General features: G+C 43.3%; 1 protein-coding gene across 5 annotated transcripts in view; it reads left to right on the forward strand.

The window, feature by feature from the left end:
* Zcchc7 (zinc finger CCHC-type containing 7) overlaps positions 1–805 on the forward strand; it is a 194,829-nt gene extending 194,024 nt beyond the window's left edge. For 4 of the 5 annotated variants that reach the window (XM_048335793.1, XM_048335864.1, XM_048335947.1 and 1 more), the window contains exon 9: positions 73–805. In XM_048335793.1, the coding sequence (XP_048191750.1) occupies positions 73–509 (437 nt within the window). In that variant the 3' untranslated portion in view covers positions 510–805. The remainder of the gene's footprint in view (positions 1–72) is intronic. The other variant, XM_048336012.1, reaches the window with a different exon arrangement.
* The last annotated feature ends 11,574 nt before the right edge of the window (positions 806–12,379 follow it).

A 12,379-nucleotide genomic window follows, 5' to 3' on the forward strand; every position in this document is an offset into this window, starting at 1 on the left:
TCCAGACCTATGCAACTTCAATATGGACTATTTAACTGCCCAATATGCAAAAAACACTTTTATATTTTTCAGAACTGCAGAAAAATGGAAACTTGCCTAGGCAGTTCAAGAGACCACATATGGAAGCAGCATATAAGAGACCCCACCATGATAGGAGGAAGAGCCATGACTCAAGGAAAAGCAGTAGGCAGCTTCAAGAAGATAAAGCAATCCAGAAAGAACTGAGCAGGAAAAGAGAACATGAGAAGCACAGGAGGGATGGCAGGCATCATGAAGTGGAAGAGGACTTCCCTCGCGGCCCAAAACCTCAATCTTCTTCCAGCAGTGTTAAAACCCAGAAATCACATAAGTCCTCCCACCACTCATCACATTACCACAAACTGAGAGAAGACAAGCTTTCCAAAGAGAGCCAGCGAAGCAAGCAGAAGAAAAAAGAGAGATACGTGGAAGATGATAGTGATGATAATTTATTTCTTATTAAGCAAAGGAGAAAAAAATCTAAGCTGTGAGACAGCTACGGATCTGGCTTTCCATATTTATTTGATCTCCATGAACACAGCATTCTAGCAGTATTTTTAATTACCTTTGATTAAAGGGAAGCTTTGGTTATCATTATTCAATTTCAGCCATGCCTAGAATTGCTGAACAAAGGCTATGGAACTCTCAGTTCTCTTACAACAGGTTACTAGGTAGGAAAATGAGAAGACAAACTTCTCTTCTAATACCAGTTTTATCCAGAGTCTTTGAGATAGGGAAAAAACAGTCTTTCAAGAAAATTCCTGGGGCTGGGGATATAGCCTAGTGGCAAGAGTGCCTGCCTCAGATACACGAGGCCCTAGGTTCGATTCCCCAGCACCACATATACAGAAAACGGCCAGAAGCGGCGCTGTGGCTCAAGTGGCAGAGAACTAGCCTTGAGCGGGAAGAAGCCAGGGACGGTGCTCGGGCCCTGAGTCCAAGGCCCAGGACTGGTCAAAAAAAAAAAAAGAAAATTCCTTGTAAATATGTTGAAAAAAATAAGTAAATAAAAGCTAATCAGATGTAATTCATCAGCAGTATGTGGGAAAATTAAACTTGTAAAAAGAAATTAATACTAAAAGAAATTCATCATTCTTTTTCAGCATTTTTTTCTTAACATTGAAAAGAACAATAACTATGAATTCAGATTCAATTTTTCTTGCTTCTAGAGTTGTTGTGAAGATCTTCCTTTGGACAGAACATTACAGGCTGATGGTAAAAATAATCATCTTTGAAAATGCTGAAAGTTAGGCTTTAGCAAAATTCAGGCAAGAAATCTACCCAAAATTAATGTGTAAGACAGATTTCTTGTAACAGGTAAAAATGAGTCACCAAAAAATGTACTACAATAACTATGAAACAGTTTTTACCATTTCTACAGCCACACATCAAAAAGACTATCACTTAGATAACTTTTATCCAACTCTGAAAATTGTCTTTTCCTAGATTTTTCTAACTTCTCCACAGCTGTATGGAATTTTTTGTACTTGTGAACCTTTTGTACTTATAAAAGCCTAATGTTCAAATTAAAAAGAAATAAAGGTCTGAAACAGTGAATTAATGTGTCTTTATGTAAGACAGTGAGAAATTGAGTGCCAGAGGACATAGATGGATTAAACAAGTGACTGTAATTGGTAAGCCACCATAAACTATTTGTATTTTATCCTTTAGGAAGTATGTAAACTGCTGTTTATCTGATAAGATCCGTCCGCTACCTTTAGGGAAAAGGAGAATTCTCCCCTTCCCAAACAACCTTAATGTCAATTGTAGGTCCACAGTCTTTAGTCTACATTCTCCCTTTTGTGGTGTAGCTTTCAGCTGTTTACTGCGTGGTATGCATGCCTTTCTAGCATCAGCTGAAGGTATTTTGATCCAGAGGTAAGCAACCAGAATCTCTTAGCACTGCTGGAAGTGACAGCCATGAAAAATAGCTTCATAAGAGTGCAGTAAGCATTGAGATGATTGGCATTGTGCATCAGTGGGACTAAGACAAGCATGGCTTACTATGATTTGATGGAACTAGTGTTCCTTCTGTTCCTGGTCAGATTTAAATGGCCGTGCAACAGTGGTGACTTTAAGATAATGAAAGGTTCAGCAGTTAATTAACTTTTATAATAGACTTTTATTGGATAAAGTAGAAGAAAAGTAGATGTCCAAAACATGAAGGATCTATAAAATTGCTAAGAATGGGAAGACACAAAGCATTCTTTGCTTCTGAGTCCACTTTGATTAGAATCAGCCCAACTAGCACCTTTCCATGAGGTCCACTGTTGCTCATGTTTGGAGTTCTCAGAACAAAGAGAAGCCAGTGTCTGGATATCTTGGTGGAAAACCTAACTTGCATGGACCTATAGTCATGCTTATAGTTAGCTTTCCTTTCCCCCTATACAAGGATTACATAATCATTTCAAGTGGAAAACTTGAAAAATATTCATGGTTCTTCCATTTAAAGGTACAGTTAAAAATTTTAGTGTCCAGCCTTCCAGGCTTGTATGCGTGTGTTTGCACACCATAATTTACTAGTCAGCCCCCTCTGAACAGTTTTGGTTGTGTCTGATTTTTATCCTATGTCAAATCTCCATTTATACGTTCGATAAAATGGAACTGACTCCCAAGAGCATGCATATATTTCATGAAGGTTTTAGTCACATTGCCAAATAACTTTAACAAAAAGTCAGAACTTCCCAGTTATTTGTGCATCCATTTCCTCACTCCCATATAAACATGTCACGTCATCGTTCCTTTTTCACTTCACCACTCTGCTAGTGGTGTTGATACATAATTTGCTTGCACAACTAGGAGGCTGCTTTTACTTTCTAGTGATAAGAGGTCAGGGATGTTGGTGAATATTCCACTCCACTAGGTACAAAATAGCCACAACCAACAAATACTATAAGCCCAGCCTGTCAGCTATGAAACCCCCATCTGTTTCTCTGTTCACTAGGAAGTAAGCTCAGTTGCCTTCTACATCTGATAAGATGCAGCCTTGTCTACCAGGCTTAGGATTTCATCACATTGCCAGTGTTTTTTTGTTTGTTTTTGTTTGGGGGAGGGAGGGCAGTCCTGAGGCTTGAACTCGGAGCCTGGGCACTGTCCCTGAGCTTCTTTTGCTCAAGGCTAGCACTCTACCACTTGAGCCACATGCCACTTCCAGCTTTTTTGTTTATGTGGTACTGAGGAATAGAACCCAGGATTTCATGCACGCTAGGCAGCATTCTACCACTAAGCCACATTCCCAGCCCCATTGCCAGTGTTTGAGATGTTAGTTGGACAAGTCCTTGAAATAACACAAATTTTATGGCATGAAGGCCATCCCAAGAACTGTCAAACCACTTTGTGGGGAGCAGTGGAGACCCAGCCACTTGAGGGGAACTGATAGTATTACCAGAGAATGTGGGAGAAGGGAGACCTAAACATCAGCCTCAGGCTAGGTTGTAGTAAGTAAATATAGAGTTGTGGAGCAGCAAGGAGTGAAGTGAGCCTGCTTAGGGAGAAATGGAAGAGTTGGGGGCTGTAGGCAGATAGGAATGGATTAGAATGTCATGGGGGTGAGGGGCCTAGAAGCATGGCACAAGTAGTAGAGTGTCAGCTGAACAAGCATGTGGTCCTGAGTTCAAGTAGTGTTTCTGGGGTGGGGTGAGGAATGATTATTAGGTTGCAGGAGCCATCACTAGGACACAAGTCCAGCCTAGTTTTCAAGTTGGCCTTAGCTTTCCAAAGATGCACCAATGGTTGGAAGACATGATTTATTAATCGTATCGTGCAAATAGCCATACAATAAAGCTAGCTCAGTGTGATTTGGACCAAACCTTTCATTGCTCTATCCAAAGAAAACAATGAATAGTATTCAAACGCATCTTAATGATTTACAAATGGCTTTTAAAAATAATAGGAAATGTTCCTAAGAAAATTTAGTAAAGAAATATAATAAGGAAAGGAAGAACAACTGCAGTCTGACAGAGTGAGAGGAACTGAGATCACCAAGTGAGAAGAAAGCTGTTCCCACAACAAGGAAGGTTCCCAGCAGAAGGTTCCCTCAAGTCTTCAGCTGTGTAGTGGTCAGTGGCCACATGTGAGGAAACCACTTTTTTCTCATCAGAGTAAAAAAAACTCACGGTTCACAAGCACAGACTAGCACACGGGAGAGTTTTGCCTCCTATTTGAGGGAAAATTCGCCCAGATCTAAACTTTTGTCTGGTTCTGCTTCACATTTAAAAGCAAGATGACAATGCAGTGTAGGGGCAGATTGAATCTATTTTTTTGTTCTTTTTTTTCTTTTTTACCTGAACCTGATGTCTTGCTTACCTGTAATCCAAGCTTTGGGAAGCTGAGACAGGAAGATCATGAGTTCCAGGCCAGGCTGTACATAGCAAGTCCTTGTCTTCAAAAGGGAAATGAAAGCAGCTGCTGTGATCTTACCTCATATAATAAAGCAAAGCCACATCATTCACAGTTCATTCCCCTAAGTCACAAGTAATGAAAAGGAATTGCATACAGAAGCAAGAGCCAGTAGCTTTTACTGCAGAGGCCAGATCCACAGAGAAGCTGAGTTCACCTCACAGCTTACGCATCATAAAGCCTAGGGCCATTCAACCAAGTCAACTTTTTTTTTCTTTTTTTGGCAGTGCTGAGCTCTGAACACAGCCTTGCACATGATAAGCAGGCACCCAACCACTTGAACCACTCTGCCAGCTAGTCAGCACTTCTTAGACATCTCATTAAGCCAGGTCCAACCTACCATTCAATTGCTTTTTCACTAGGAAGCAAAAGAGATGCAAATCCCATTCACTTCTACAGACACATAGGATACTTTATATGTGCTAGGCATCACACTGAACTCAAGATCCAGTGATACTTTTCGGGGCCTATAGCTCATGGAGAAGACAGACACTATACAAATTGAGTGCTTTGAAGAATGTGATTCTTGGTATAGGGAAGGGGCTCAGTTATCTTGATAGAATAAAGAAAGGCTTTATCCTTCCTCCTAAGGGGGAATAAAGCAAGGGCCTGACACAGCTTAACCCACTGGCCTCCAACCCTATTATACATGATAATACCAAAATAGAGATGATTGAAGTGAACCAATTTAGCCATTTGGACTAGGAGTTTATACCTTAAAATGGGAGGGTTTGCTGTAGTTCCCTAGAAAAGGTTTGAAAGAGTGAACACAGGATACATGTCAGCATAAGTTTGTCATTCAAACGAAAGAGCAAGGAAAATAGAGATCTGCCAATAATACTGGAGTAAAAACCCTGACCTTTTCAGGAAGCCATTATTCTTCCTTAGGGAAGTTAAGTCCAGGTTCAGGGTATAGCTCAGAGGTAGCACTTTCCTTCCTCACACATGTGAGGCCCTGGGTTCCATCTTCAGCACTACCAAAAAAAGGTTCAATAGAGCTAATTGTTCTAATCAAAATTGATTGCTTTAGAATCTGTCAGACTTGTTTTCTTGCCCTCGGAGAACTTGCATTTTCAGATGGGGGAAAGAAACATGGAAACCTGGCTGTAACTCAAGTCATAAAGAGGTCCAGGTGTGGGATTGTGGACCCAGAAAGAAGTCAAAACAGTGCGGATGGTGGTGACCCAGGAAAACGTCACATGAATGACACTGGAACTGTTCCATGGGCTCAGCATAAGAAGAAAAGCATTTGAGGAAGAAGTTAAGTGTGGGCATCGGATAGTCTAGGGCACACTTAAATAAGGTCTTAGTACAGTTTTCCTTAACTGGGTCACATAGGGTCATTGAGGCAATGAGGTCACTGAAGGCTCATTTCAGTCTAAGGAGTTGGTCCTCCTGACATTACTTCTTACTGCTTCATATTCCTAATCTACAAAGTAAAAATGTTCTCTCTCTGTCTGTCTCTGTCTGTCTGTCTGTCTCTCTCTCTCTCTCTCTCTATTGACATTACAAACCACTTGCACAGTGATAGAAACATTTCCTAAATGGCAGCTGGTATAACAGCAGAAGTGGCAGTAGCACACCGTCAAGGATTTTGAACAGGGAGATGAAAGACTGCTTGAAGAGAGGTCTGAGATTGACAGCACAGCACAAATTAGCAGTTTTCTAATATTAGTAATTACAAATTGCTTTTCCATCCAATGAATGAAGTGTCCTTTATCTGCCTTTATACAGACACATGGCAGGTGATTATATCAGTCAGGGTTCTCTGGAGTAGCAGGACTCAGAGATTTGTCAAACTCACTTGATTATGGGCAACTGGCAAGGCCAAAGTCTGGACGGCAGGCCAGCTGAGTGGAAACTGGCAGGATTTCCCTTTCATAGTTTTGAGGCTGGGTTTCTTTAAGACCTGGCTTTTAAGACCTTCAACTGACTGAGGCCCACCTACATTATGGAGACTAAACTCCTTTACTTAAAGTCAACTGATTATAGATGTTAATTGCATCTCCAAAATGGATGTCAACATCTGTTCCAGAAGAGCTCATATCTTCCCAGCAATATTTAGGCTAGTGTTTTTCCAAACAACTGGGTACCCTAGCCCAGCTAAATTGACACATACAATTAACTCTATCCACCAGCTGCCAATGGCTCACACCTGTAATCCTAGCAACTCAGGAGGCTGAGATCTAAGGATTGCAGTTCAAACTTAGCCCTGTCAGGAAAGTCCATGAGACTCTTATTGCCAATTAATCACCCAAAAAAAGCCAGAAGTGGAGCTGTGGCTCAAGTGATAGAGTGCTAGCCTTGAGCAAAAAAAAGCTCAGAGACAGTGGCCAGGCCCTAAGTCCAAGCCCCAGGACTGGCACCAAAAACAACAACAAAAATTAACCACACTAGTGTTCTTTATCTCCAATATGGAAACTGAGTTAAAAGGATGGTAAACCTCTATCAAAACCCTGGCCCTTCACCTTTGTACATCGACAGTAATTATATTCTCCTACATTTTACATAATGTCCTTCATAAAACCTAACAACACTGAACAGCTATTGATGTGTTGTGTGCTGGTACAAACCACCCTAAATAGGCAGTTAGGAGGGACTCTGTCAGATTAGGCTCACAAGTACAGACAGAGACTTCGGCTTGATGAAAAGGACTTCATGGCTGGAGTTTCTGCAGTGGGGCAGACAAGCCACCAGGGACACACTGAGCTCTTGGTCCCTGAAGATGAACAACTGAAAGCTGGGCAGTTTGTCAGCTAACTAAAGGGACACACCAGGAGCCAGGAAGAGGTAGCTCCGGAGCTGAGAACTGGCTATTGGAAGTGTTGTTCTCTGTTAACCAACCCTCAGGAAAGTTCCAGCTCCTGCACCCTCACTGCTCTCATAAGCTGGCAAAGATTCAGGGCAGAGCACCATCTCCCTGAAATGGATCATCTGCAGCCCTTTCTTGCTCTTCCCAGCAGCCCCTTCACTTGACTGGCCTCGGCTGGTTAATCTTTCTAGGAGGGGAGCTTGTCACACTTGCCTCATCAGAGGCACCTACCCTCAGTGGCGCCTTAGGAGCCTGTGGGATCCACAAACATGCTGGACAAGTCATGGCTCACCAGCCACCTCTCTGTGTGTGCCTATGCGCAATTAATCATCTCTTCCTAGTGATTTGCATGACAAGCCTCCAGCACTTGGCTTCTCAGGGGAATTTTCTGGTTTTATCGCCTCAATGAACACTGGCCTTCTGGGTCACTCTGGAATCCCCACTACAAACCTGGCCTCTGAATCCTTCCTGTCAATGCCTCAGGGATCCTTGCTGCTTCTTGAGCCTTCTTTTCCCATCAGCAAGCCAGGCTGTGGGAATGACACCATCTTGCAAGGGTGGAAAGGCTCTAGGCTGAGGCAGGATTCATGGTGTTCTGATAGATGGCAGTAGCAAAGGACCTAAGATGGTCCAGGCCTCAGTAGTCTGGATCCTGCTTCATCCTTCTACTTTGCAGATGGGGAAACTGAGACTTGCCCATGGTCACACATCAAGTCCAGGAACCAAACCTGAGAAAGAGAGGTGGGGAAGGAAGGGAGAGAAAGTAGTAGGATAAGGAACCAGTAAGAAAGGCCTAAAAGACCCCAAGTTCCCAGAGCAAACATTTTCCACACATTGTGAGGTGCCAGGACAGAGAAACAGCCAAAACCAGAAGTCCCCATTCTGCAGCTTAGAGGAATTTCAGAGATTATGAAGTCCAAACTCTTCTGGGTACATACAGGAAACAGGCCCAGCAAGAGCCTTGCATTCCATACTGAGCTGAGAAGCAAGACCAGACTCTAATGCTCAATATGGGACTCTTCACATGGCAGGGAGGCAGAGCACAGGATGGGAGACATCCTTGGCTGGGTGTTGGGCTTTTGGAGGCCCAGAAGCGGTTGAAACAGAAATAGCACAGAGGAGAGCTGAGTGTGGTAGTGATGGAGAAAGAAAGTCTGTGAAAGCGAAATTGGCCATTGTGGGAGGAGGAAACTGAAAATGTGTTCTCCATCCCATGCAAATCATTGTGGCATTTTGTCTGCACCTGCAGGAGCTGACAACATACACACCAAGGCTCAGACGGGCTCAGATTCCCATGCAGGACTGTGCCCAGGCTGCCAACACCAACCATAGCTAGGGAATAGAGTGAAGGTCTGCCTCCATGGAATATGATAGCCCTGAGATACCCAAGCTGCGCCTGTAGGATGTCAGCCTCCACCAGCGCTAGCCAAGGTGACTCAACTGTGAGCTATCCAGCTAGAGCCAGCACTCAGGCTTTCCCTATTTCCTGCCCTTCTCACCGCCTGCCATTCTGTCTGCCTCCAGACATGCCTGCTTTTCCTCTCCTGTGAGGATCTGTTCATCCCACTGCCCTTGTTTGAGATGCTTTCTTTCTCCTACTCATCTCAACCCTGCCAGAAGTCCCTATCCCTTAGCTACTCATTTCTAAATGTTTACATGCAGAGTCTCACAGTAGACCGGGCACTCCTCAAGGTAGGTATTTGATTCATCATTGTATCTGCAAAAACAAGCACACTTTGTTGGCCCCCTTTGGAGGCCAGGGTTGGCCAGCATCCAGTCAAAGCCTAGGGCAGACATTGCTAATCAGTCTCTGTCACCTTTCCCCTGGACTCAGATTTCTCAGCACAATATTCCAGGTTGGCACTGCCTGTCATCCACACTTAGCTCTGCTACTGAAACCTAATACAATGGATGCCCAGTAAATATATGGCTTAGGTGTCATACAGAGGCTCCTTGGCCTTCATAGATTGGGCTCCAACCTCAGGGCCTGTGATGTGAGAGATGCCATAGTATACTTTCCCATGATGCCCTCCTGCTGTCTCGGCTCACTCCCTGGACAACCCAAGCCAGAAACAGAAACTCAGTTACAGACTCATATACACACATATATACACATGCACACAGGCTCACACACCAGTGCATTCACATCACACAAGCTGATATGTACATAAGAAGAGTACCATTTACATGCACATCATCATACAAATATGCTTCCACCAAGCTTTCATGAGTTTGAGGACTGTCAATGAGGGCTTAGTTCCCTGCTCTCCTTACAGCTCCTTCCACCAACTCTGTCTTCTTCCTCTTTCTTCTGCCCCTTTAGCACTCCCTCCCAGCCCTCATCCCCAATCCCAGTATCCCTGTCCATCTGTTTTGTGGAGCCATTCTGCTGCTCATTTGAGCTGGGGTCAGGCCATATGATCCTTGAAGATTCTAGGTCTTTCCTAGACTCATTGGAATCACATATTTGTCCATCTTGTCTCTAACATTACTACAATAAACGAATGGCTATATCAGGCTATATTGTCACAGCTCTAACCTAATTCAGGGACACATACATTTTGTAGACCCTACTCAGTGGGAGCACTGTGCAAGGCATTTCAAACACAAAGAAGTGCTCCCAAGAGAGCACCACCGTCTAATGCCAAAAACAAACCCCTAAGCAAGTAGTGATACATGAAAGGTGGTGATGTCATGCAGGAGGATGGGGAATGGCTTCTGTATTAAAAGAATTTCCCAGGTGAACAGGGTTGGGAAGGTCTCTTATCAGCAGGAGGAATAGTTTGTGCCAAGGTACAAGTAGCATTAGTGTTGGGTGTAGGGTTCAGAGTAGAGGAGCAGCAAGAGAGGGGTGCAGAGGGCAGGGTGTATCAGTGCTGGAGTCCAGGGCTGTGACTTCATCTGCCAGTGATGAAGCCACCATTTAAAAGTGAGTCCACCATCACAGCCATCCCTCGCAGATTTGACTGGGTCTTCTGCCCCTCTCCTTCATCAAGGTCTTAGTAAAAAAAAAAATACTTATTCCAGATCTGCTTCGACCAAACACAGACACACACACACACACACGCACGCACGCACGCACGCACACACACACACACACACACACACACACTGTAGACCACCATTGTTAGACTGTAAGCATTGCAAAAGAGTTTCACCTATTCTTGAGTTTCACAGAAACAGCATCAGCCATTATGTACTCTTCTGTTTGAGGCTTTTTCAGCTTAGTGTGTCTGTGAGGTTTCTCCCATGGGTAGAATATTTTAAAGCTATGTTTCAACACCAAAAGTTGGGGTACTAAACTTGGAGAGCTCAAACTTAACACAATAGTTTCCTAATCACCCCACCACAGAAGCAAGGCTCTCATAAAAATTAGCTTTTATCCTCTTCTTTTGAAAGCTTATACAGAACCTAAGTCTAAAGGCCACAATGTATAGCAAACTCCCAGCCCCCAAGGAACAGTGAGCATCTCACTCCAGTCCGTGACTTAAGAGGCTCTATTAAACCTACAGTGGATTTTCTATGCCCAATGGTTTTCCATTTTGTCTTTTGATTTTTTTTTTTACTTTAAGAACTTAATTTTAACAAAAGAGCCAAATTACCACCAAGCTTTAAAAAGAGCTTGTTTAGGGGAGTTTAAAACAGTCTTTAGAATATGGAGTTCTAATTAACTTTGGAAGATGGTAAGTCATTAAACAGCCCCCGTGCCTTGCTTCATGCTTTATAAAAGAAATCAACAGATGGGTGGGGATGGGAGGAAAAAACTGGGAGAGAGAAAGAGAAGGGGTAACATTGTCCAAAACAAAGTGTACCTGACTTTACCTAATTGTAACCCCTTTGTACATCACCTTTATAACAACAACTTAAAAATTAAATAAAATCAATAGTGAGACAGGAGGCTGAAGCTACTCACTTTGGTCAAATACTAGACCCACCAAGGAGCTTGGATGTGCTTCACACCCAGCATCCATGTCAATGTGATCTGTCAAATCGGCACTCAGATACCACGAAGCTTTCTCAAGCTCTTGGCCAGTTTCACTGTGCATCAGAGATTGAGACTCTCTAGGTTGCTTGACAGTGATGGGATGGAAGTCTGGGAAAGAGAAATAAGGGAAGCTGAGAGGCAGAGAGGTCTTCACACTGAGCCTGTCTGAACCTTAGAAGAAGTCAAGAGAGCTGCAACCAAAAGACATTCTCAGCCACTAAGGAATTGTTCTGCTTTGGACTGAACTATGTTCCTTAAGATATGTGCATCAAAATTCTAATCCCCAGCACCTCACATAACTGTATCTGGAGATAGAGCCTTTGAAGAGGTGATTTAGTTAAAATTTGGTCAGCAGAAAGATCCCTAATTCAATCTGCTAGTGCCATTATAAAAAGAGGGATATGACATACAAAGACATCAGGGGGACCCAAGGGAGGACTATGCAAAGAGGAAGCAAGAGGTTGACCATCTGCAAACCAATAAGACGGACCTAGGAAGAATCCATCCAACTGAAACCTTGATCTTAGGCCTCTGTGGCTGAAACCACCCAAGCTGGGGTGTGTTGCTATGGCAACCCAGCAACCCAGTACAGGTTCCATTTCAGCACCTAGGCTATTTGTGTAATGAGTTCTACAAGGATTGCTCTTTTGGTCCAGGGTCTTTACTTCAAGGACTCAACCATGAAGACCAACCAGGATGATCGGATATGGTGGCACACATCTGTAATTCCAGTACTTGGAGGCTAAGTCAGTAGGCCACAAGTGCTAGACCAACCCTGGGCCTGGTCTGAAAATAGAATGATAGGTCTCCAAAAAAGAAAACCAGGATGTCCTTAAGAACCACCTATCAAGGATTTATAGAATACTCTCTGTAACTATAAGTATTGAAAGTGTTCAACCATGAGAGGATGAAGAAGTAAATGGTAGCAATCATTTCAGCACAAAGTTACCTAGATTTTTTGAAGTTGTCTGTTTGGGCCAATGCTAGTGGCTCATGCTTGGAATCCTAGTTATTCAGGAGGCTTAGATCTGAGGATCATGGTTCAAAACCAACCCAGGCAGGGAAGTCCATGACACTCTTATCTTCAATAAACTACTCAAAAAAAGACAGATGTGGAGCTGTGGCTAAAGTAATAGAGCACTAACCTTGAGCAAAAGAAGCTCAGG

This window comes from Perognathus longimembris, chromosome 1, assembly GCF_023159225.1.
Source record: "Perognathus longimembris pacificus isolate PPM17 chromosome 1, ASM2315922v1, whole genome shotgun sequence".
In the NCBI taxonomy this organism is placed as follows: domain Eukaryota; kingdom Metazoa; phylum Chordata; class Mammalia; order Rodentia; family Heteromyidae; genus Perognathus; species Perognathus longimembris.